Source organism: Pyxicephalus adspersus, chromosome 1 (assembly GCF_032062135.1).
Source record: "Pyxicephalus adspersus chromosome 1, UCB_Pads_2.0, whole genome shotgun sequence".
Classification (NCBI taxonomy): Eukaryota; Metazoa; Chordata; class Amphibia; order Anura; family Pyxicephalidae; genus Pyxicephalus; species Pyxicephalus adspersus.
The window spans coordinates 86,588,362-86,613,360 of record NC_092858.1 but is presented as its reverse complement, the minus strand read 5'-3'; the positions used below and the strand labels follow the sequence as shown (position 1 = coordinate 86,613,360).

The window sequence follows — 24,999 nt, the reverse complement described above, 5'->3', positions numbered from 1 at the left end:
TAACATGAAGACCGGTGGTGGTCCGTTGCTCTGGCCAGTGCACCTCCCAGCGGGGTCAGGAGAAGGACCCCGTACAGATCGCAGGCTCAGGGCGGTGGGCGGGTTGTGTCTCTGGACACAACTTATCCACTCTACCATCACAGACTCAGATCTGCCAAGGGAGAGTGGGTGGGATCTGGCATATGATGTCACTCGGGGAAGTTTCTTCTCCTTTGAGTGACACAGGACTCTGGACCAAGTCCGTTGATTTAGTGGTTAGCGAGCTCCAAAAAGTTGGGGACCACTGTTTTAATGAATAAAGATATTCATATGAAACGCTGTCATAAACTTGTATATACAGCTGTATATTGAAAGAATACCTCTACTTTTTTCTAAAAGAAAAAATATTTACCAGAGTGCCCAAATTTATTGCTAGAGTTGAAGGATTCCAAGGTTTTGCATATCAGGACATATTAAATAAAAAAAAAAAAAATCATCTTGTCCTTAGCAGGTAAGAAAATGAATTAAATACAACCTCAGACCAAAAATACATGACAGAATACACTGGCCCAGATGTTGCAATGCGTTTTTGAACCTCTTTCTCATGCCAGGGAAACACTGCCACTCAGGTAACACTACATGTAGCATCTCCCTGCTGCAGATCTGTACATAATGAATGCCACCAGCTGTCTAATGTGCAGAAGCCATTTCTTTTAGAAACCAGGACTACGGTGCAAGCGATGATGAAACCACTTCTATAAAAGCAGATGTTTTAGCAGTTTGCTGGTCTGGAGCATTTAGGTGTGTGTTAACATAATGGTAGAGAGAAAAGGCATCAGTGGTAGGCGTACAGAATCCTTTGTTGCCGCCAATGAATCTAGGAAGGGTTATAAGGCCATCTCCAAACAGTGTTCAGCATTCTACTATAAGAAATATTATTCAGAAGTGGAAAAATATTCAATAATTTTGCCATTCTTCCCAGGAGTAGACATCAATAGATTCACTCCAAGGTTGGATTGTGCAGTGCACAGCTAAAAACTCAAGAGCTACATTTAAATATGTTACAGTTCAAATATTAGAGTTCATGACCATACAATTAGACTGAACAAGTATGGCAACAAGAACATTGGCAGCAAGACATAAGTTTGCAAAGTAAAAAAAAATATATCTCCTCAGGCCTGTTTTCTATACCACATGTGGCCTCAGGCTCCAACTTCATCCACCAGTCTTAATTGACAATTTCTTTTTATTGGGAGGTGCTATCTAGCCATTCTCAATCTCTGGTCTGGAAAAGGGGTTGAGTGTCTGGGCCGCCTATTCCTCCAAAGACGCTCCCGGCCTGGATCTCAAATAAACGCCACAAATTTGCCACACCACTATTATCAGCCTTTTTCCAGGCCCTTTAATTTCTTCCCCCTGGTAAAACTGAACTTAGCACTGCTAAATACCCTCCACATTTTGGCCTCAGATACCTCATGACTCTACAATACAATATTTATCTTGCCAAAAAGTTATTCATGCCTACATAAGAAAAAAGTGGAGCGGCATTTCATTATAAACTTGTATCCAAGAAAGTTAAGATGTTCTCTTTGATATGAAATCCTCCATCTTTTTGTAATAATGAAGCTATATTGTGCATTGACAGTTCTTTAGTGGAATTATGTACCATATTTTTTCTTTTAACCCCCTAACCGCTAAGCCCGTAATTTCTCGCACTAAATATTTTTGCTCTTTTGGTTAACCCCGTGTGTGTTTCAAACATTTTTTATATTCATGATATCTACTAAAACCCTATTCGGACATATTTCTGTAAGTTACAGGTCTACAATTTAAAAAAAAAAGTTTCATGAAAACCTGTGACGCTTTTGGAACAGAAATCTAGAAATCAGTGTAAGGCTCAGGTGGTTAAAATGTATTCCAGCTATATAGACTACCACACTTAATGTTTTTTTTTTTGCTTTCAGTATCATTTTTCTTGCTAATATAAATGCTGGAATATTAAAAAAAAAACAAAAACCACTTTTGCAATTTGAGAAATATATTGCTAGAAATTGTCAAAGAATAAATTCTATTAACGGCATATTCATTCTTTGCTTCAGGCAGAGAACAAATACTTTGGTAATATAGCATTTAAATCATATTTTAGTTCAGATTAGGTCTGCAGCTACTTTATCATAACTGCAGTGTAGATGTCGACCCAATTTGTCCTCAATTACTGTTAAACATAAATTATGGAGTTTTTCTGTTCTCGTTCTCTAGTTCAGACTTTATTTTCCATATTAGTTCGTTCATAGGTAGTCATATAATTTTGAATAGCTTTATACAAATAACCTTGTAATTTTATTCTCTTAATTTTTTAAATGTAAACCCAGCATTTAATTTGTGGTTCAATTTGGAACCATATGTGTTTGTAGCTAGGAAGATTTTCTGATTGAATGTCAGGCTATGCCTTGTAGTAAACTGGCATGTTTGCTCCAGCTAATACCTTTTTTATTCATTTTTATTTTTTTGCTCCGTTTCATAGCTGACACATTCCAAGACTAAATTTAGAGAGTTCCCAAATCTATGACTTTCTTTTTGACCTTTTACAAAATGAATGAGGAAAGCTTCTATTGTGATTTGTCTGGTGCTGTTCCTATATTATTCATATAATTATTGAGACTTGTTTTACCACATAGTGGCTATTTAAGGCAGCAAACTTGTTTTAGAAACATAGATGATTCAACCTCTGAAGTCACTTGTTTTATAAATTATTTGTGTTAGGAAATACTAAATAAATATATATTTATCTGCACTGCCACATTAAATCTCCCAATACCTTAAGTTTAGCCATGGGGATTCAAGCTTTGGTTGTGTGCTTAGACTAAACACTGTTGATTTTAATGCACACATATTGAGTTATTTTATGGAGTTTCAATAAAATGTCTAAAATAAGCAATTTGTAGAAAATGTTGTTGGGTAATGAATAATATTTCTGTTTGGTGGTACTGCCTATCTACCATGCCATTGGTTTGTACATGCTTTGGCATAATAACACTGCCTACAGGCAAGCCAAGAAAACTATTTTGCTAAAAACTTGTCGACTGTATTGTTTTAAATGACACCAGATCCATGAAACTATAGAATGTCTCTTAACTGCTTTACAATATATATGCCAATATGATAAAGATGACAAGAAACACAGATTAATCTAAAATCCTTTTTTGAAGCAATTTCAGGTTGTGTAAAACAAGTTACTGTGAAAAAATATTCTACGTTTTCCCAAGTCTTTATGTAATTGCTTTTTTATTGGAGGGATACATCTCAAAAAAACAATTCTTCCTAATATTTTAGGATGATCTGAATGGCAACAACTTTCCACTCAAACCTCCCATTACGTGCATTCTGTCACTGGGCCTGATTTATTAAAGCTCTCCCAGGCTGGAGAAGATGCACTTTCATCAGTGAACCTGGGTGATCCAGCAAACCTGGAATGGATCTGGTCCATGTAAACATTGTAAACATTTGATAACAATTAGCAAATTTCAGCAATCCATTCCAGGTTTGCTGGATAACCCAGCTTTACTGAGGAATGTGTATCCTCTCCAGCCTTGGAAAGCTTTATTAAATCATACCCATTGTGTCAGCACCCCCACATACCATGCTGTTTTTTTGTTCTTTCTTAGTGACAAATATTAGAGGTAATTTCCAAATGACTAGGATTAACTTTTCTTAACTGCAATTAACTGTCTGTAAGCCTGGGTCTACCTTAAGTGTGCTTTCATAGTTTGTTGCCATCAGAACAATTGGCTTCTCTAGTGAATGCCTATAACAAAAATAAATAGAGAACACATCAGTCAGGAGGAATATTTTTCCTTTAAGCTGTCAAATTCTCTATCCCAGTTTTTGTCGCATGTGTAACTTCAGTTTGGTTGAGAAATGCAGACACACTTGAGGTAAATGACATATCTTGCCAGGATTTTAGAAGCTGATGTTTCACAGCATAGTTTTTAGAATGACTTTGGGATTGAAGGCCCTTTCTTTATTTTTGAATGTAAATTTATCATTGAAGATTTTAAAGAGAATAAGTTATAAAACACAAAGAAAGAAAGATCAGACCATACCAGTTTACTATGGTATAAAAATAAGTTGTGCAATGTACATTAAGGATATGACATAAGGTATGAAAGAAATGACATCATAACCAATAAACGTATAAATAGTAATTTGTTTGGTATTCTATTAGGAAAGCAAGAATTAGCCTTAGAAAGTATCCTGCTAACAATGGAACTCCTATCCCAAAATGAGGCACTTAAACAATAATTTGTATGTTTGGGTACACAGTAGGAAAAGCTGGAAACCAATCACTATAACAAGTATTTTGATTTCTGAAGGGTATTTGTATATTAACAGTGTACAGAACAGCTCCAGACTTCTATATATTGCCAGAAAGCGACATTTGATTTTTTTTTTAAAGAAAATGGAATATTTTTAAAGAATAATTTTAAATAATCTGATTATTACAATGAAAAGTACATTTGTAATACCATAAAAATGCATTTAATATTTAAATATTTAGGAGTTGTCTTGCTTGCAAAAAAACGGTATGTCACTTTGTGTATTATTGTAATTTAGGGTTTCCAGTGGATTTTGTAGTCCCATACATCTATGGAAATGTAAAGAACTTAAAAGTTCACAGACAGATACATCTGACATGCTTTAATGATCTCACAATTATCTTAAACTGATGCCGAAATCAAATATGTTGTCACAGGCTTTTACAAGGATAGCACTGTGACCTGTCTTTTCTCTGCTACAGTTAGGTTACTTAGCTAGGTCACCTCCCACCCCAGCCTGTGATTGAACAGTGAAGGAGTAGTAGTAGACTAATGAGGACTAACAAAAACAACAAACAAAAAATAAGAAAGGGGTCCGGAATTATATTAATACCCAGTGATAGCAAAAATTTGGACTCTACATTGGTTAGTGAAATGCCCTCCAGGGTTCCCATAGTTTAGAAAATTTCTCCTGGGTGTAATTCAGGGTACTTGATAATCTTTCGTTGAGGAAAGTATTGTCCATACGCAACAACATTTTGCGATACGGAATTAGTTGCTTTTTCCAATTGCTTGTAATGGTTTGCTTGGCAGTTAACAAAATATGTGATCCCAGTAAATACTCAACCTTAGTAAGATTGGGGGGCTTGAATTGTAGCAGGGCCACCCAGGAGTCCCTAGACACAGGTTTACGCAATAAAGTTCCCAGTAACTTAAGGTTCCTCCCCCAGAACCATATGACTGAGGGCCAAGTCCACCACACATGTAATTCAGTATCTTCCTCCTGACAACTCCTAAAACAGTCCTGATCCCCCCTGGGGCAAGTGCTTTAGCCTGGAAGGAACCATGTACCGGCGTGGCATGACCTTGAATGCAGCTTCCCACGTGGATATATTAGTGGAGCATTTGGCCATGTTTGCTTAATTAGCGAACCATTCCTCATCCGTCTTAATATTTTTCAGATCTCTACTCCAAAGAGACATAGGAGTGTGCCAAAGCCTTAGTGGGTTCCGTCAATTGGGAGTATAATATGGAAATAAGTTTCGGGGCTAAAGGAGTTCCAGGACATACATGCTCAAAAACAGTCAATTTAACCATAAAGTTATTTTTCTGAATTAATGAATTAACCCAATGCCTGATTTGCATATTGCAAAAGAACTCTCTGCCTGGGGCTTGATGTGCTGTTCTAATATCCTCCCAATCAAGAACAGCAGATCTGCCCAGGAGGGAATGGACAGTATCATAACCATGTTTTAGCCACGAATCAAATGCTTGAGGTGATTCCATGCCAGGTGGGAATAATGGGTTCTGCTGGATAGGAAGCAGTAAGGTAAGTATTGCGATGCAAGACTGCCTGAAAATTGAACCCCATCCCACACCTTCAACACCTGTTGCAAATGTACACTAATGTTCTTGGGACAAAGTTTGGATGAAAGCCATGCAAGAGCCCTGATATCCATCGGTCGGGACAGGTAAGCTTCCAGTCGAACCCATAATGGGGCAGGTGCTCCTGCATAGAGGGAAGTAATAGGGTTAATGTGAGCAGCCTGATAATATTTAATAAAGTTTCAAGGGGGACCCCAAGACCTCTTGCTCGCTTATGAGCATACATAATCTGCCTCTGAACTCTTGATTTGTTTCTGTTTTAACATAGCAATCGGTACAGGAACTGGTAGCGTCCTAAAGTAATAAAGTATTTTAGGAAGCACAATCATTTTTACTGAATTAATCTTTCCAAGCCAGGAGATAGGATGGTAATACCATCCTGCTACTAGCTTCCTAAGATGAGTAAAATAGGGGGATAGATAGCAGAAAAAAGAGCCTCATAAGTGCGTGAGATCTTGGTCCCCAGGTACTCTAACGAGTCTTTCACCCAGGAGAACTGAAACTTCTCCTGAAGTGATGTACTCATTCATGGTGGCAAATGGAAATCCAGCACCAGAGATTTCCTTTCATTCACTACCAATCCCGACAACTGAGCAAACTCCTTTAAAAGGGACAATAAATTCAGGAATGATATTAGCGGTTGGGAAATGGACAAAAGTATGTCGACTGCGAACAAACGGAGCTTATATTCCTGGTCACCAATCACTATCCCCTCCCATGTACATTAGAAGAAATACTTTTTGGCTATCAAGTGCCAACAAGGAACCTAGCAATCTAGTGGCTAAAATTTTAATAAGCAATATCAATATTCAGCAGGGATATGGGCCTATAATTTTGAGGATCCAAAGAATCTTTGCCTGGTTTGGGAATCATAACAATGTGAGCCAATGAAGAGGACATTGGATGTTGAGGATGTTCTCTTAAAGAGTTAAACATATCAGCTAATCTGGGAGCCAGGATATCAGGAAACTTTTTATAATATAGGGCCGAGAATCCATCAGGTCCTGGAGTTTTATTGGTTTTTTTATAGCAGACAGCACCTCTCCAGGGGAAATCTCAGCCTCCATTAATTTCATCATATTTGCAGTAAGGGTAGGGAGCTTAACCCTTGAAAAAAAATTGATCCACTCTATCTGTGTCTAAAGATAGTGAGCTCCTCTATACGCAATAACCGCGCTTTTTCTTGGCGAGCAGCCATCTGAATCACCTGGCCTCTCATGGTCGCCTAGTGGGCATCCCAGGGAGTGATGGGTGAACTCACAGAAGGGCTATTCATTTTGAAATAAGAAAGGAGCTTGTGTTCTACTTCCTTCACCCCCGTGGGATTGGACAGCAGCGTATCAAGACGCCAATGAAACACAGGGGATCTTGGCATTGGTCAGTTACATTCAATAAATACAGGAGAGTGGTCAGACCAGGGAGTAATTAGAATTTTAGCTTTACTTACTAAATGCAAACAGGGGTTTCCCTTTAATCAGCCATTTAGCACTTGACTTGAATGGGGAGAATTGTTCCTATTCACCTCTAGTGCTGAATGGCAACTGCGGAGCTGTGGCATGTGTTCTTGGACTCAGAGCGCACGCCACAGCTTTGCTGCAGGAGCAGTCAAGAAAGCAGAGCTCTGTTCTGTGATTGGATGAAGAAAGGGAAATCCTGATGATGCTTGAGCTGTCATCTGGGTTTCCCTTTTCTCAGCTAATCACGGAGCCCTAGAGATGAATGGGGAGACTTGTCCTCATTTGTCCTCTAGTGCCTAGGGATCCCACACTGTCAGGAGTGCCACGGCTGTACTCATGAATGTAGCTGTAGGAATCATCCTTTCCTTGTGGGATAACCTGTAAAAAAAAAAAAAAAAAAAAAAAAAAAAAAAGTTTAACAGTTACACAAAACACACATTTAATAAGGTACTTTAACAATAAAGTCTGGTCTTACTCATGATTGTAAGCCTTTCAGAGAATGAGTAAGAGGTTTTATGTATCCCTGTATTCGTTCCCTGAAAGGGTTAAAAGTAAAACGTTTATAAATGCTTATTTAAAATTCCGGTAAAACGTCATATAATGCGTTTATAGGAGTTTATTTAGCGTTTTTAAGGCAAGATTTAAAATGCTTGTAAAAGTGCATAAAAACACATATAAACGTGGTAGGAACGTTTACATTTGTTTTAAAAAAATGTCCGTGTAGACCAAGCCTAAAGGAATAACACAGATTTGTTACATTTTTCTTCGTGTTTTGATTTAAAATAGAATGTGCAGTGTTACCAATGCATTTGTGTGTATGGAAGTGTAAGGATTTTGAGCTTTATTCACTTTTTTAGTTGTAAGTTCAGTTATTATGCACAATACTATTTCCTTTAATTTTTGTAAATTAGGTTTCATTTTTTGATAAACTGTCACAAAAGTGATAAATGTAATCTTTTATGTACAGCACTTCGTAATTTGTTATAAATTCTTTTATAAATCCTGTTTAATAATAATAATAATAATAATAATATCAACCGGCCTCCGCACCATGTGTATATCAATCATTGTAAGCACTTTGTTATTGCTATGCAGTTGCCAATACCTAAATAAATAATGTCTGCAGGTGATCCGTTAATTATATGCTTTTTGCATATATTTACATTAACTTTCATTTATTTGGGTTTCCATACCTTGAAGACGCTTTAATTTGGTTATTATTCAATTGCACTATGCTAATGTAAAAAACTATTCAGAATATTAATTTGCTTTATACCTTTGAATAATCCTGTGTCTCTTATACTTAGATTTTTTTTCTTAAAACTTTCAGATAGCAACTGTGAAAGGGTATACACGTTTTTATTACACTGTTCCAGCTGTTAATTTAGATTATTGTGGATATGCCTCAAATATTAGGAGCACTTTTGTAGGCAGATGCTTGTATAAATAGGTTTTGCAAAGGAAAGTAGCTGGAATGTTTTAAAAACCATGGCTTCACACAAAAAAAAAAAAAACATGCAGCAGCACATGATTATAACTTAACCTGCACTTAGTTTTTTTTTGTATTGGTCCCTCATGTGGACTGCACATTAAAGTTGATTGGAAAGATATCACCGGTTTTGTCACTGCTGATTTTACAAATCTATAGCTTAGTACTAAGTTACACCTACCCCCCCCTTATTTTATTTGTTTTGTCTCTCTTGCTGCAACACTAGCTCTGAGAATTGCACTGTTTGGAAGGGAAAGAATGTGAGATACAAATAAAGGAGGTTTTGACTGAAAGAAGTTAGAAAGTTTTTAGGATTTTACTTTATAAAGTAACTGCATTTGTTATGTTTGGACTGTTCTTCCTTTAGTTATACTTTAGGTATGGTTTTGGTTTGTATTTATGTTTTGTATAGCCCGATATTAAATTTCTCTTTACAGTGACAAGATTATTTTTTAAATTGGTTCATACTAGTTTGTTCAAACTGGCTTTTAAAACCTTTCATTAAAGTAATTCTCTTTTTAACTGTATTTGTTTGGGATATTATTATAACTCCTATGCATTGGGCACAAATAATTATAGAAAAGGACTAAAATGCAGGTACCCTGTTGCTGTTTTATCAGCTTCTTGTGTCTAGGGAGGATTGTACGTTCTAGGTCCCAGCTTCAGACCCTTTTGACCTTTTATTTGTTGATTTTCTCCCCTGTGAATTTATGAGAAGCTTGCATTTTTTTTTTTTAAATGTTAGCCAATCTGAATATCACTTGAACTTCAAGGTGCCTCATGCTAAAAACAAGTCAGAAGCTTGTTGTTTTCTGTTGTGTTGCATATAATGTGACAGCTGCATTTTATCTTGACGTTATCCCATAACATGGCTGTGGGTATTGGATACTGTTGCAGTTTTGAGCTGTGGGTTGAGTCAGGTTTTTGTTTCTTAAGTAGGTTTCAGGTGCGATAAAAGAGCATGTCCATGCAAGCCTCTAATTATAGGTTTCATTGAACAGTAGTCTGCATTGCGAATGCAAAAATATATTCTGTATATGTAAATTAATGTTTGTAGCTACTTTACATGAAAAGGTACTTTACAAGAAAGCTAATTTCGATCTTCTCTCCATGTTCTGCACAAATCTTTTGGTTTATAGCACATGTTGCACTTCTTCTAAATCACTTATTTTATGTCCTCTACTTTTTTTTCTTTTGGAACTTAGTTTATCTGCAGTAAATGTAAAGCTCACACAGGGCTTTTTCTGACTGAATCTTATTACAGCAATGTGCAAATCTTTGATGAAAGTTGTACAAATCTCATGTATAAATAAATCAATCAACCTCATAGTGTTTTTCTGTAATAAATGTATGTTCTTTTTGGTAATATAATGCTTATTGCATTAGTTTATGTTGATTATTGCTCTAATTGTATTCCCTTAGGTCATCTACTGCTCATTTGGTGGAACTGCAAAAGGTTTGCACTTTAACAACTTGATAGTGGGTCTTGTTCTTCTCACCAGAGGTCGAGATGAAGAGAAGGCTAAATGTAAGTATGGAATAAATGCTAAGTATGAATCAAATTTGTTTAGAGGTGTCATTGTATTTATTATCCAAGGCCATAAGGAATGGTGCATGTGGATTATCATAAACTGCAATCTAGCACTGAAATAAATGCCCTTAATCATAAAGTTTTTTTTTTTTTTTTTAAACCCAGTTTAAAAGACCTCAATAGATAGAATCCACAAGGGTGTAAAACCACAGTATATAGTATCGAGTGTGACTAAGCCTGGCATGGGATGCAGTCATGGGGAACAGGAGGACCCCCTCCAGCAGCAAGAGAGAGAGACGCTGAAACCAGAAGCAATAGATCCACTAAATATACATTTTATTTTTCTGTGTCAGGTGTAATTTCATTGGGTACTGAGTAAAAATCAGCAGATTGGGTGAAATGAAGGCCCAAAATGAGAGTCTGTTCCTCAGATGCAGCAGATGGGACTAACAGGGTCCCACTGTAAGTCCCATCTGCTGCAGCTGAGGAACAGACTCTCATAGTGGATCCATTGGTTCCGGTTTGAGCGCCTCCCTTGCTGCTGGAGGGGGTCTTCCTGATCCCCATGACTGCATCCCATGCCAGACTTAGTCACACTCGATACTATATACTGTGGTTTTACACCCTTGTGCATTCTATCTATTGAGGTCTCGTATAATCCCTGATAAAGTGGAGTAATTTTGCGAAACGTGTTGGATTATCAGAATCTATCACAACATCTCAATGATATACACAATTGTTTGGTGCTATGTACTGAGTATGTTTATGGAATTTCCATCCATTGTTTTTATGACTTTAAATAAAAGAGTGTGTTTAATGTGTGTAAAAAAAGATTTTTTTTTTTTTTTATACTTGAGCCCATTTTGTGACATGTACTGAACTGCCTAGTCCCACAAACATACCTACCTTTTTATGTACTATATTACAGTACTAAAGAGTATTAAACAGATAACACTGCCACCTTCAGGCATTTATCATAAACAAAAAAACCCCCCAACAAACTAGAATATGCAAATTTCAGACAGCCCGGCTTTTTTTTAGCAGTATTAATAAAACTACCTGTAAGGTCTGGTATTATTCTGGCATATTGGTCCTTTTAGCGCAGCATTATATTATAATATATATATTTTCATAAATATGCGTTACCTGCTCAAATCTAATATTACAAGTTTGTTTAAAAGCACAGGGGTTTAAGATAATAGCTGGAATTTACTTCTAGTCTTCTATTTATCAACGTATGCATGCTGTTGAACAGTGTTTCCTTAACTTATTTTTTGTTCATTTATTTTTTTAAAGATATTTTTAGCCTCTTCTCAAATGAGTCAGGTAGCTATGTTGTACGGGAGGATATGGAAAGCATGCTCTGTGTTGTGGATGGAGAAGTCCCATTATCACTTAAGAACTGTTTTGCTGAGGTATGTATTTATTTTCTTTAACTTTTCCTCTACAGTCTAGAATTTCACATGAAATTAACTTTTTTTTTTCTTATGTCATGAGTTTGAAGGAGGAAAATCTTTTTTAACTCAAACTAATACCTCAACCTTTTTATGAGTTAAATTTAAATATTAAAATTTGTGTTCAAGGTAGATAATACTCTTGGTCTGGTTACTTTGCGGTCTTCAAGTCCTGTGGCTGAATCTTGAAATTTCTTGTGGTGTTGGATACCTTGTGCTCTACTACTCTAAATGTTCCTTCCACTGACGCCCTTATTGGTACTTTGTCCTTGTCAAAAAATATTTGGGGTTTTCTTTTGTAGGTCAGATTTAAGAAGACAACCTAGTACTTAGAAAGTAGACAAGCTTCTGTTGTGCTTCTCTCTAATAAGGTTTCACTGTAACTGTATATTTGTACACTGCTTAACCAAAACATTAAAATCACTTACAGGGGATGTGAATATCAGTTATACCCTACCTGATCTATAAAAATACAACCAATAAACAGGCGAGAAGGTCTTGGCACTGAAAGCCTATTGATGCCTGTTTGGTAATGGAATCTCATCTGGTCTGATCCCACAAAAGAGTTTCTGCTACACAAATTGGTGAAAAATGAATGCGGACAATAAGAAATAACTGTTAGGATATACAGTGCATTGTTGCTTCCTGTGTAGCCACAGATTTTTCAGAGTTCCCATGCTAACTCCTTTCCACCATCAAAAACACTTGGAATGGATTAGTCAGAACCTGACCATGGAGCAATTGAAGAAATAGTCCTGGTCTCAAGATAAAGAACCTTGTTTTAGATCATGTGGATGAGCGGGTGCCTGAAGATGATATAACGGAGAGGATGCACTATGAACAAAAGCTGGGCTGGCAGTGTGACTTGAGATCTGCTGCTAACATTTTGATGCATAGATATCATAGACATCTTCAAAGATCTTGTTAAATGTATGCTTTGGCAAGCCACAGCTGTCTTTACAGCACAATGAGGACTAACACATTAGGCAGGTGGATTTAATGTTTTGGTTGATCAATGTAATTTCTGTTTCACACTGTGATTTAATTTCATAGTGTTTTAAGTCAAAATAATATGAGCTAATTGCAGTCTTTCATGCTTCAAAAAAAAAAGTTGATATTTACAAACCGAAGCTCATGGCTTTGTAATTATCACTTCCCTCTATCAGATGTGACCTTTCATTTCTTTGTTGAAATTGCTGGAAAAAATGTCATCTAATTGATTTCCAGTTGGATAAGAAAACTTTCAAGAGGAGTTTTTAAAAAAATCTCTGCAATACAGTTACAGTTCATAAAAACTTTAAATAAATTATCTGCTTATTTAATAACATGATCAGTATTTATAATTTAGCAGCCTATAAAGTCAATCAAATATCTGTTTACTAAGGTGGCTGCAATTACTATGCACACTGGGGCAGCAAATAAAATCAGAAAGATGATTGCTAACCAACATTGATGTTTTGTGTTGCTAATTAGGTCTGTTGAAATTGGCTTCATATGTATCATATTTTTGGTTATATATGCACATAACTCAAATACAATTCAGAACAATAGCCAAGCATACTACCAATAGCACTTGTAATATAAAACAGTTAATATAATGAAGTTGCATCAAAAGAAAAGGTGTACTAAGCCTTAAAGTTATTTTTTAAAGCAGCCACAGTGAGTGTAGAAAAGCCAGCCAGCTTGCTGCAGAGGACTCTTGCTCTGTATGTGGAAGCAACAGTCTCTCTGTAGAGACACCATACTGGATCAAAGCTGGAGCTGTCCCATTAACCAGGGGCATGAACTTTGATGATAGCACTATGTAGCTCTGACTCAGAAAGAGGTTTTTTCAGAGCTGCTATCAAAGAAAACATTGCTTAGACACAGAAAGCAAGGATTTTCCCTGTCACATTTTGGCAGGGGAAATATTTATCTACATCAGCTGCTCCTTTTTTAACAAAGCCAACTCAGTTTTGAACATTTTTTTTTATACTCTTGGAATATCTTTAGCTAATTTGAAACAAAAATTCAGTTGGACTTTAGGTTGTCCTGAATGGTGCAATGGTTTCAGGGAGGAAAGTCTCCCAATGGTTTGTTGCTGATGCTGATGCAGACCTGTTTGTACATTGCTAATGTTCTTGGATGCTTTGCTAAAAATTCATGACATTATTTTCTGCCTTTTAATGGCTTTGTCATTTAGATGCCATTGAGAATTCTGATGGCGATATCTTGAAACTGCTGTCCCTGAGAGATAAAATAAATGTGCATGTGTCTCACTTTGAAGCTGTGTTTTATTATGTAGTTATTATAGAAAGTTGGGATTTGTCAGATGTAAAAAGAGAAACAAATTGTATAGGTATGAGGAGGCACATTGATTAGTCTTAAACTAAATCTAATCACTGAGCTCATTTTAGATGTGTTTTACTTAAAAGCTTGCTTTCTCTTTTTTAATATACTAATAGTTACCTTCACCCCCCTCCCTGTTTACCAACTACGGCTCTGTGAAGTTTTTGGTGCTTTAAGTAATAGGGTATCACATGACCCCTTTCTTCTATATTTTAGTCCTTGGTGCCTCATTGGCTGAACTCTATGACTAAACCAGTTAGATGGGGCAGACAAAGGCCCTTACATATCAGACACATAACTTTTTACTAAGCATTAGAGCGGCCTAACGGGGCAGTGTGGGAACCAAGGAATAGTACCTACTAGTAGCAGGAGAACTTTTCCCTGAATCTTTGCCAAAGTATCCTAAAAAATGTACTTTATGAGGTAATGCCTTAAATACTTTACAACTATTTTTACTGTTTTTCCATGTATTACATTAAGGCAACTTTGCAATCAATGTTTGTAACTTTATAATTGGAATTTATTTTCAATAACTGTTTTAGGGTGAAAAGGTGAACTATGAAAAATTTCGAAATTGGCTTCTACAAAATAAAGATGCATTTACATTTTCTCGGTGGTTGCTATCTGGGGGAATATTTGTTACACTCACCGATGACAGTGACACTCCAACTTTCTATCAAACTTTGGCTGGAGTCACACACTGTAAGTTATTTGTGGATATGCTCTTGTTTGTTTTTTTTACTGTAACGTCTTATATTTCCATTTATGTATTGTTTGCCTATGATTACAATAATTATTTACTGATTATCCACTAATTTTTGACCCGTTTAGATAATTGTTCTTCTGTTTGTGGTTTTTAAAGCGGACACTTTTTATACATGATATTGTGGTCATAAATATTGTACTCTATTTGTGTTCTGATTGCATCAAATAATATGCCCCTGCGAAAAATGCATTTAATACTTAACCTTTCCAATTTCCCATCTATGCTGTATTAAAAGGAAATCCCCAGCTGAAGAATTTGCAGACTTATCGGGACTTCTTACTTATTGGTGCCCTACTGTTTGCTGTGATTTTTCACCCCTAAGGGGTAGGACACTAAATGGCTTGAACATGCTTTACAATTCTTATGGTATAATTTGGCTTCTAAATGTATGTCAATTTTTTTGTATTGTAAATAATAGAATATAAAGAATGCTTTTTCTGCAGTCACATTTCCCAATATTTGGCTTCACTATAATCTTTGGCATTTAGAATCAGAAAATACTAAGTTTGCAGCTGGGCAGGAAAGGGTTCAGCAATAAAGCTTTCCAGCAAGCCCAGACTAAACATTTTTTTCCTGGTGGCTATAATGCCATTAGTTAGTGCTTTCTTTTCAGTGCTGGATCCTTTCCACAGCATAAAGCACCTGACAACTTTTATTTTCCCTTTAACTTTGAAAGATTATCATATTTAAACACCAGGATAGCATCCAAAAAGCCATTAATTATTAACTGATGTAATCGAAGGTTCTAGCAAGTTGACAAGATAAGTAGTTTTTTTAGTGACTGTATCTTCATGAAATACTTATTTAGTCGGCTGAATCTTTGTAATAAAAGTGTTGTTTAAAAAATCCCATTACTTCCTATGCCCATTGCAGGTATATATTTAAAAAAAGGCTATGAACCCCTTGCAACTCAGGCTTCAGTACTTAACTTTACTGCTGTCCACCCTTTTAGCCACAAGATACCAGGTTTGAATGCAGTCACTTTTTTTAAAGGAATGGGTTGGCATGCCTAGCAGGGTGCAGGTATTGTCCATAAGGTAATAAATGGTACTGGCTTTAGATTTTGATTGGGATTGGAGTGGAGAAGTGGGAGTCAGTGCAGCAGACATCATTGGGAAAAAGAATCAATTGCTGCCATTTGAACACATGGACCTGGAAGATTCCCATAGTGAATGTCTGTTTCTCTGTCGATACAATAAAGCCCTATGTGTTATTGGTTAACTTTCTTGGGGTATTTTGGGAATTTCCAATCTGCAGTGTTGTTCTGGAATATTTATGTGCTTTCATTGTGGTCTGTAGAAATACTCGCCATATACTTGTAGGGCCTGTTACAAAGATTTTCAAGCATCATTAATTCCCAAAAGAACCACAGTATGTTAAAAAAAATCCTTTTTCCTAAGATTGAAAATAATCACCAAAAAAAGGACTTCTAACCTAGAGTGTGTAGCCTACAGAAAATGATGTGTCATCCTGCTCCATACAAGTTGTCTTCAGCGATTATAAGGTCACTCTTAAGGTTGCGAGAAAAGAGATTTAACTGCAGATGCGACAAGGACTCATACTGTGAAACAGCAGAAAGCTCTTCTGTAAAGATTGATATTGATATAGATGTTTGGAACTAGCCATCATTTAGCAAATCCCAACACTAAGTTCTATTGACATTAAAAGAAAAACAGAAACAAGAAGACAGTGCATAGATTTTTCAGTATCCATTGGGAGATTTGTATTAAATTTCCCACTTCTCAAAATAGATACACACAACAGCTGTTTAAAACAATTTTTGGCAACTATAAACTGCTGTTTTATTGATTCCGTTACCACTGGTTTTACTATGTTCAGTGTCTTACTTATATTTAAGCTACAGTTAGGTCCATAAATACTTGGACAGAGACAACTTTTTTCTAATTTTGGTTCTGTACATTACTACAATTAATTTTAAATAAAACAACTCAGATGCAGAATCACTTCATTTCAGGGGCTCAAAAGTAATTAGACAAATTAAAAAGCTGATAATAAAATATTAATTTCTAATACTTGGTTGAAACCCCTTTGCTGGCAATGACAGCCTGTAGTCTTGAACTCATGGACATCACCAGATGCTGGGTTTCCTCCTTTTTAATGCTCTGCCAGGCCTTTACTGCAGCGGCTTTCACTTGCTGTGTGTTTGTGGGCCTTTCTGTCCGAAGTTTAGTCTTCAACAAGTGAAATGCATGCTCAATTGGGTTCAGATCAGGTGACTGACTTGGCCATTCAAGAATATTCTACTTCTTCGCTTTAATAAACTCCTGGGTTGCTTTGTCTGTATGTTTTGGGTCATTGTCCATCTGTGTTATGAAAGGCCTCCCAATCAATGTGACTGCATTTAGCTGGATTTGAGCAGACAGTATGTCTCTGAACACCTCAGAATTCATTCGGCTGCTTCTGTCCTGTGTCACATCATGGATAAACACTAGTGTCCCAGTGCCATTGGCAGCCATGCATGCCCAAGCCATCACACTGCCTCCGCCATGTTTTACAGATGATGTGCTATGCTTTGGATGATGAGCTGTTCCACGCCTTCTCCATACTTTTTTCTTGCCATCATTCTGGAAAAGGTTGATCCTGGTTTTATCTGTCCAAAGAATGTTTTTCCAGAATTGTGCTGGCTCTTTTAGATGTTTTTTTTAGCAAAGTCCAATCTAGCCTTTCTATTCTTGAGTGGCTTGCGCCTTGCAGTGCACCCTCTGTATTTACTTTCATGCAGTCTTCTCTTTATGGTAGACTTGGATATCGATACGCCTACTTCCTGGAGAGTGGTATTCACTTGGTTGGCTGTTGTGAAGGCGTTTCTCTTCACCATGGAAATGATTCTGCGATCATCCACCACTGTTGTCTTCCATGGACGTCCAGGTCTTTTGGCGTTGCCGAGTTCACCAGTGCTTTGTTTATTTCTCATGATGTACTAAACTGTAGATTTTGCCACTCCTAATATTGTAGCAATTTCTCAGATGTTTTTTTTCTGTTTTTGCAGCTTAAGGATGGCTTGTTTCACCTGCATGGAGAGCTCCTTTGACCGCATGTTGTCTGTTCACAGCAAAATCTTCCCCATACAAGCACCCCCCTCAACTCAAATCAACTCCAGGCCTTTTATCTGCTTAATTGATAATGACATAATAAAGGAATTGCCCACACCAGCCCATGAAATAGCCTTTGAGTCAATTGTCCAATTACTTTTGAGCCCCTGAAATGAAGTGATTAAGTGATTGTGTAAAAAAAAAAAAAAAAAAAAAAAAAGGCTTTAGTTCCTCACATTTTTATGCAATCTTTTTGTTCAACCCATTGAATTAAAGCTGAAAGTCTGCAGTTCAAATGCATCTGAGTTGTTTCATTTAAAATTAATAGTGGTAATGTACAGAACCATACCAGGAAAAGTTGTCTCTGTCCAAAGATTTATGGACCTAACTGTTTGTTCTAGATAGAAATAAAGTGAGTGTGAAAAGGACCCATGTTCAGACTGGTGGATGCTCATGATTTCCCTGGGTAAATTTTAAGAGCCTTAACAACTTATAGGAAAAGCTTGGAGTAGAACCTCATAGGTATTGATAGGCTAACAAATGAAAGATAGGTATAGATAGGCTAACAAATTAAAGCATCAAAAGACTTGCAGCCCCAGGGAAACAGATATTTTGATTTCACGCAGCAAGTGGACCTGTTTTAATTAAAGGGTAGATGTATTTATGCACACTATGATATGTAAACCTTAAATTCAAACTATATTTTAAACAAATTCAAACAGTTAGGTTGTTTATTACAAAAGGGAGAAAAATAACAGGAGCTAACTACAGTATGTCCCTTCTGCAATACATCATACCTGCCTATCAGCAATCTTTGCTGTTATATATGCTAAGCTGTACATGTGCAGTTCATTGTATGATATCGGCATACCAAACTGCTGGGAATGATCTAACTCCCATATGTATGCCCGTTCTTTCTGCAATAAAAAACCTTTTTTGCTTGCAAAATGTGTAGTTTAAGGAAAAATTGGACTGTTTGGCTTAGTTCAGCAAGCAGTGGTCATTGCAATCAATCCATAGTAAAAAGCCAGAGCTTCTTTTTCTCTGATGTAACAGATTGTTTGCTGAACCTTGCTCCTCCTGCACATAAGTAATATTTTTTGTGCCCCTACAAATGTTTTTGCAATGTCGTTTACTTTTTGTAGTTAGTCACTGTTCAGATGTTTTAGTTCCCCTGTAGTCTTCAGCACATTTGTAAATTCATTGTTTAACAGATGAGTTGTGAAAAGAGATGATGGGGGGAGTGTCAGTATTTTCCAAATCACTGGGCTAATCAGTAAACCTTCTAGCATGGCTTAGTGTGAGTCTATCCCCCATATTATCTTCTTATCTTCTCTGTCATTCTACGTCATGCTAAGCAGATTCTTAATATTCTTAGAGCTTACATGCCTCTCGTGGGTTTGGAAGTGTAAGTGTAACGACAGACTGGAGAAGGTGCCGTACTGCTGGGCAGAAATACAATAGAATATACCATCAAAATACTTTATCTGTCGACATTGTCTTATGGCGTGCTCAATATGTCCTATTAAAATGTGCAGAGCATGGTGTTACTCTACTGTTGTAGGCCCGCAAGAATCTCCCCCATAGGTAGGTGAACCATCACTATGCATTGCACTGTATGCCTCCAAAAGCCATAAATTGAAAACCCTCTTATTGAAGTGCGTAACACTGGGTGAAAATCAAAGCTGTAACATAATAGATTGCTCACTGTGTTCCGTACATGAACTTCAAAGTATTTTTTTTTAAGTTGTGTAGTAAACAGTAATTCATGTATTGCAGGTATGAGTGCATTTTGCATTAATTGTCAGTTTATTATAATGTTTTACATTTTGAGCTTTGTGTATACCTGTTATGTTTTATTCAAGTATGCAAACAATTATTTAAACTCTCTAGGAAATGTTAAGAGTCATTAAAATAATGTTTTTATATTATCTGCAGTTCTCTTTCTGGTGAACTTGTATTTTCATAGTTTTGTACAGTATGTATTTTGGCGTACATCTTAGCGTGTACACAGTCCTCTAATTCTAGTGTCCTTGGTGCAGTGCATCTTTATTTAAAGCTCTGAGATGGTTAAATGCTGCACTAAATATTATGACCTTATGTGTCTCTGCCAGGGTATACTTTAACCAACATTTTCCATTACAGGAATTTTCAGGTTTGTAATGGGAATGTTGAGCATGCACAGACATGTTACATCTGTTTCTGTGATTACTTCCTATGTGATTTTGTAGTTATTATACTACTTTACAGATTAAAAGTGGTTATTGTATGGTTATGGTATATGGTTTGTACTTGGATATTATTTTTATTCAATATCACCATTATAAAACAATTTCACAACCTCAAACTGATACAAAAGAGATATATTTATATTCCAATGTAGTCCTTTTTTTTCTATTTTTGGAACAGTCTGTATTTATTTCTGTTTTAACCATGTAAATAAGATTGGTGTGAGAGTTTGTTTTTCGAAAAACATAATAAATACAATTGGCCAGTATTGTCAGAAATGTAGGCAGGTGTAGAGATTTTACAAAGTGAAATATCATTTTTCAAGGGGTAATTTGCTTGGCATAGTCAATGTGGCAAAATTCACTTTTCAAAATACCTTCATGCCAAATGAAATTACATAAAGCAATCAACCAATACAAGAGTGGATGGGTGAAATCAACAGAACTTCATCTGATTTACTAAATTAGGTGAAATATTTTTTTGCAGAGGGAAAATTTAGGCACTGCAGACCAAGTATTTTGATAAAAGGTTTCTGACCCCATACCTTCATCAAATTTGCAAATGTAGGTAATAGGCTCAATTTGTACAGCATGTTCTCACTGGCCAGAGCTGTTTATACATTTTATAAAGTTCTAACTTCTACCTCTACTCGGTGTTGGGAATTTTGGAACATTTTAGATGATGACAGCACCAATGTTGTCAGACAACAGTTAAGCAGCATGTTAAAACCATCCATTTAATTTTTCATACTCATACTATTATTTGGCTTGTGACCTTTCTTTACCTGAATTGTATATCGGTCCGGGTAAGGTAATATGACTTAAGTGGTTATGCCATAGAGTTAGCCTGTATTTTTAAGCAGGTAATTGGAGTCTGCAATTGATGCAGGCAGAAGCGTTAAAGTGTGTGCCAAGCCACAGATATAATGAAATAATATCTGTCAGGTTTTCTGTAAGGGCTCTGAAATAATATCGGTCAGGGCTCTATTAGGGAGATTCTTCACTTCTTGTAGTGCAGTTGTACCACACAGGAAGAGAATGAATATCATTTACAAGGGCACAGACATTTTTTATTTCGATTTGTCTTAGTGTTGCAGTAACACTTCCTTCACTTCTTGTCCAGTAAAATGTTGTAATACGAAAGGAAGGCTCTCCAATAAAGCTCTGGATTGCAATAAAAAATTGTACATCGACTTCTTACACTTCTTTCACAAGTTTATCCCAATCTAAAATAGTAAAAAAACTTGGCAGACATGTAATATAAAACAGCAAGTTTGATTAGAAGAATATTTCCATAATGAAGGTACATGTAGCCTTAAAAATTGATATTAAAGTCTGGCTGAAAAATTTTCTTTATGTTCCAAGTTTCCGCTTTGTATATGTGTTTTCACAGTACAAGAAGTATTTGTAAATACATCCATCTTTAGTCACCTAGAGCAATACACAATGCTGAAACCATTTGTTTTCAAAACATTTTGCAGTTTAGCATTTCGATCAGGGTATGGCCCTAGCATTACTTTTTATCAATGTGTATGGATTTTCCAGCTATGTATATCATTATACATTAAAGCATGGACTGATGGTGTGATGCACCAAGAAACCACAATGACTTTACAGGCAAATTAACATTGGAAATCATTGAAGAGGACAATGCATGTCTTGATCTGCATTTTGTTAATAGAGAATGTAATCTTCTTTTAGCAGGACTGAAATCTTTAGTGTGCGCGCTTTAATTTCATGCGTAAATGAACACCTAATATAGCAATTTATAACTCTACCATTTGCAACTATTGTTACAAGTGGCACTACTTTAGCCTTTTGATAAAAGCATTTTAAATCATACACAGAACTCAGTGTAGAAAATTAAATTTTATTGCAGTAACTATATTTGTACAGATATGTAAAGTAATCAGCTTTGCTAGTAGTAAAGGTTACTTTGCAGTGAATTTCTAATATTCAAGGTTCAAAGCTGTTACTGTTAAAGGTGTGTGTGTGTGTGTGTGTATATATATATATATATATATATATATATATATATACCTTTAACAGTAACAGCTTTGAACCATGAATATATATATAATATAATCTTAAGCAAATTTCATTGCACTGCTGTCTATAAAAATGCATCTTACAACCCAACCTTGTATAGAGTTTTATGAGTTGAACTTTCTGTTTCATTACTTTTTGACCTTATGTAACCTGCTTTGTTGTATGTCAGTCTGAAGCACATGTAGTTGGTCCCTACACATCCATCCAGTGATTCATCAGATATTCACAGATGTACATAAGTGGACTTAAAGGCATGAAGCAGCGACAATGGATTTTATGTCTTTAATGAGGCAGAGTGCACTTGACTGGAGCCCTGCTAGACTAGAAAAAAGCACTGCTTCAGTCTGTATACTTTCAGGTCACCTATACACCATATTCTTCAGATTCACCTCTTCTGTTTAACATAACAAGAACAGTTATTTTTCAGTGGAATAATTATAAAACATTAAAGTAAAACAAACAAATTATAACAAAAGACATGATTAAACCTAGGGATACATACCACTCACTGTTTGTATATTGTCAGGTATATAGCCCATCTACATCATAACATACAGAGCAAGATATACCTATTTTCAATATAACTAATAATAACATTGCAGTATAGTAATCCAATCACAGATTTCCTTGTTTATATTTACATGGTGCAGAGTATGCATTTAGGCAACTCAGAACTCAATATTATAAATCCTATATTGCATGTGATTTGTTGTGTTTTGCTGGCAGTTTGAAAGTATGTTCTACCTATGTGTTTTATGTTTTAGAGACATAGAGCAGATGAGTGATGAAAAGTTAGTTAAAGGGCATTCATATGTTCAAGTGTGTATGAACACATAATATTAACGTTGTCCTTGTTCCCCTAAGTATCATATACATAATGAAGTCTATTCTATTTTTACTCTTTAAAATTATTAATATTTTGCAATGTATGTTGTCATGTTGCTTTTTTTTTTAACCCGTTTATTTTAGGTGTTCCCTATTCATACATAAGGTATAGAAGAGTGAACAGTTATGTCCTACGGTTACCTTTATTATGTATAATGTCAGTGTATAGTAAGCAAAATGTTAAATGTATTAAATTGCTTTTAGACCTAATTTTGCTTCTGTTAGGCTTGTTTTTTGAATTTGTATATGTTTTGTCCTAAAAGCGACAGCTACTTAATGTTAAGGCATTGCTGGTTTGGGTAAAATTGTGTATTTAATTTTTGTGTGACAGTATTGTATTTTCATTTTTTTTGACAGTGGAAGAATCTGATATTATTGACCTAGAGAAAAGATATTGGCTTTTGAAGGCTCAGTCACGGACTGGAAGATTTGATTTGGAAACATTTGTTCCCTTAATATCCCCTCCAATTCACCAGTCTTTGAGTGAAGGTATAAAGTTCAAGAATAAGAATGCAAATGATAGAGGTTATTTAGAGCTGAACACATGTCTGATAGAAAAAAAAACTATCTATCCCATCAGTGATATCCATACATTTCCTTTGGTATGTATATATATATATATATATATATATATATATATATATATATATATATAAATATATATGTGTGTGTGTGATTGTAAGCTCTTCGGGGCAGGGTCCTCTCCTCCTGTATTACTGTCTGTATTAGTCTGTCATTTGCAACTCCTATTTAATGTACAGCGCTCCGTAATATGTTGGCGCTATAAAAATCCTATTTAAAAATAATATATATATATGTATAGTTGATTTTGGAATATTTATCTGCATAAATATGGATGTTCTATCCCCTATCAATGCATATAGATATTCAATAAAAGAAGGTTCAAGCAGAAATGATAGCTAGTCACTCAAATAGTTTAATTAAGAAAAGAAGGTGAAAAATAAAGTACACAGCAAAATTGTTTGATAGGAACTTCAATCAATAATATATACAGTACATGGAAATAAGGTTATTAGTAGTAAACCCCTGTAATAATCTAATAATGCTTGGTACACAATACAGTAAATACTAAATGACAAAGTAATACTATAGACACCCATAAGACTACAATCAGGAATATCTTGTAGCTACCTGCTAACTCCATAGGACTCCATACCGGCTTACCTAAGGAGACCCTCAGGAGACAAGCAAGCTAGAGAGCCAGCAAGCAAGACAAGGGAGATCTCAATTCTCTCAGTTCCCATTTTTATATAGTTAATTCCCATTGGGTATCCTTGGGGCTCTTGGAATGGTTAGTGGATGTGTTCTGTGTGATGACCATCAGTTGACACACACCCCACTAGATTGGGATTAATCAGCTTAATTTGATATGTGAATATGGAGCTGGAATCAAAGTTTAGGGGTCAACAAAAGGTCTAGCTGGGTCATCACCCCAACCCACCTGTCCAGGTATTCATCCATCTTCTGCTAACTCAGGCTTGATGGATTTATTACCCCCTGAGTGTCCTACTGGTAACCAGTTTGTTATGGGAACTAGATCTTGTATACTGGCATGTTTTATTATCTGTTTTGTTTATTGTTCCTTGGTTGAGGTTCCTTGATAACCACTGATTAGACATCCCCTGGGTGATCCAGATGGCCAGTACAAAGAAAGACAGGTTTCATTTTTACACACAACATTCCTGCACCTATACACATACATTATATATACATTTATATCTATCCACATATCTATAAATATCTATAAACAATCTTGAGGTGCAACAATGTGTGTGTGAGAATGTATGTGTGTATATATATATATATATATATATATATATATATATATATATATATAT

The 24,999-nt window shown here is 35.8% G+C and overlaps 1 protein-coding gene across 2 annotated transcripts in view; it reads left to right on the top strand.

Annotated features, from left to right (window-relative positions):
- The window catches only part of USP32 (ubiquitin specific peptidase 32), a 123,007-nt gene that overhangs the window by 45,283 nt on the left and 52,725 nt on the right, over window positions 1-24,999 (top strand). For both annotated transcript variants that reach the window (XM_072417083.1, XM_072417093.1), the window contains exons 3-6: window positions 10,269-10,374; window positions 11,674-11,792; window positions 14,702-14,861; window positions 23,498-23,629. In XM_072417083.1, coding sequence (XP_072273184.1) covers window positions 10,269-10,374; window positions 11,674-11,792; window positions 14,702-14,861; window positions 23,498-23,629 — 517 coding nt within the window. The remainder of the gene's footprint in view (window positions 1-10,268; window positions 10,375-11,673; window positions 11,793-14,701; window positions 14,862-23,497; window positions 23,630-24,999) is intronic.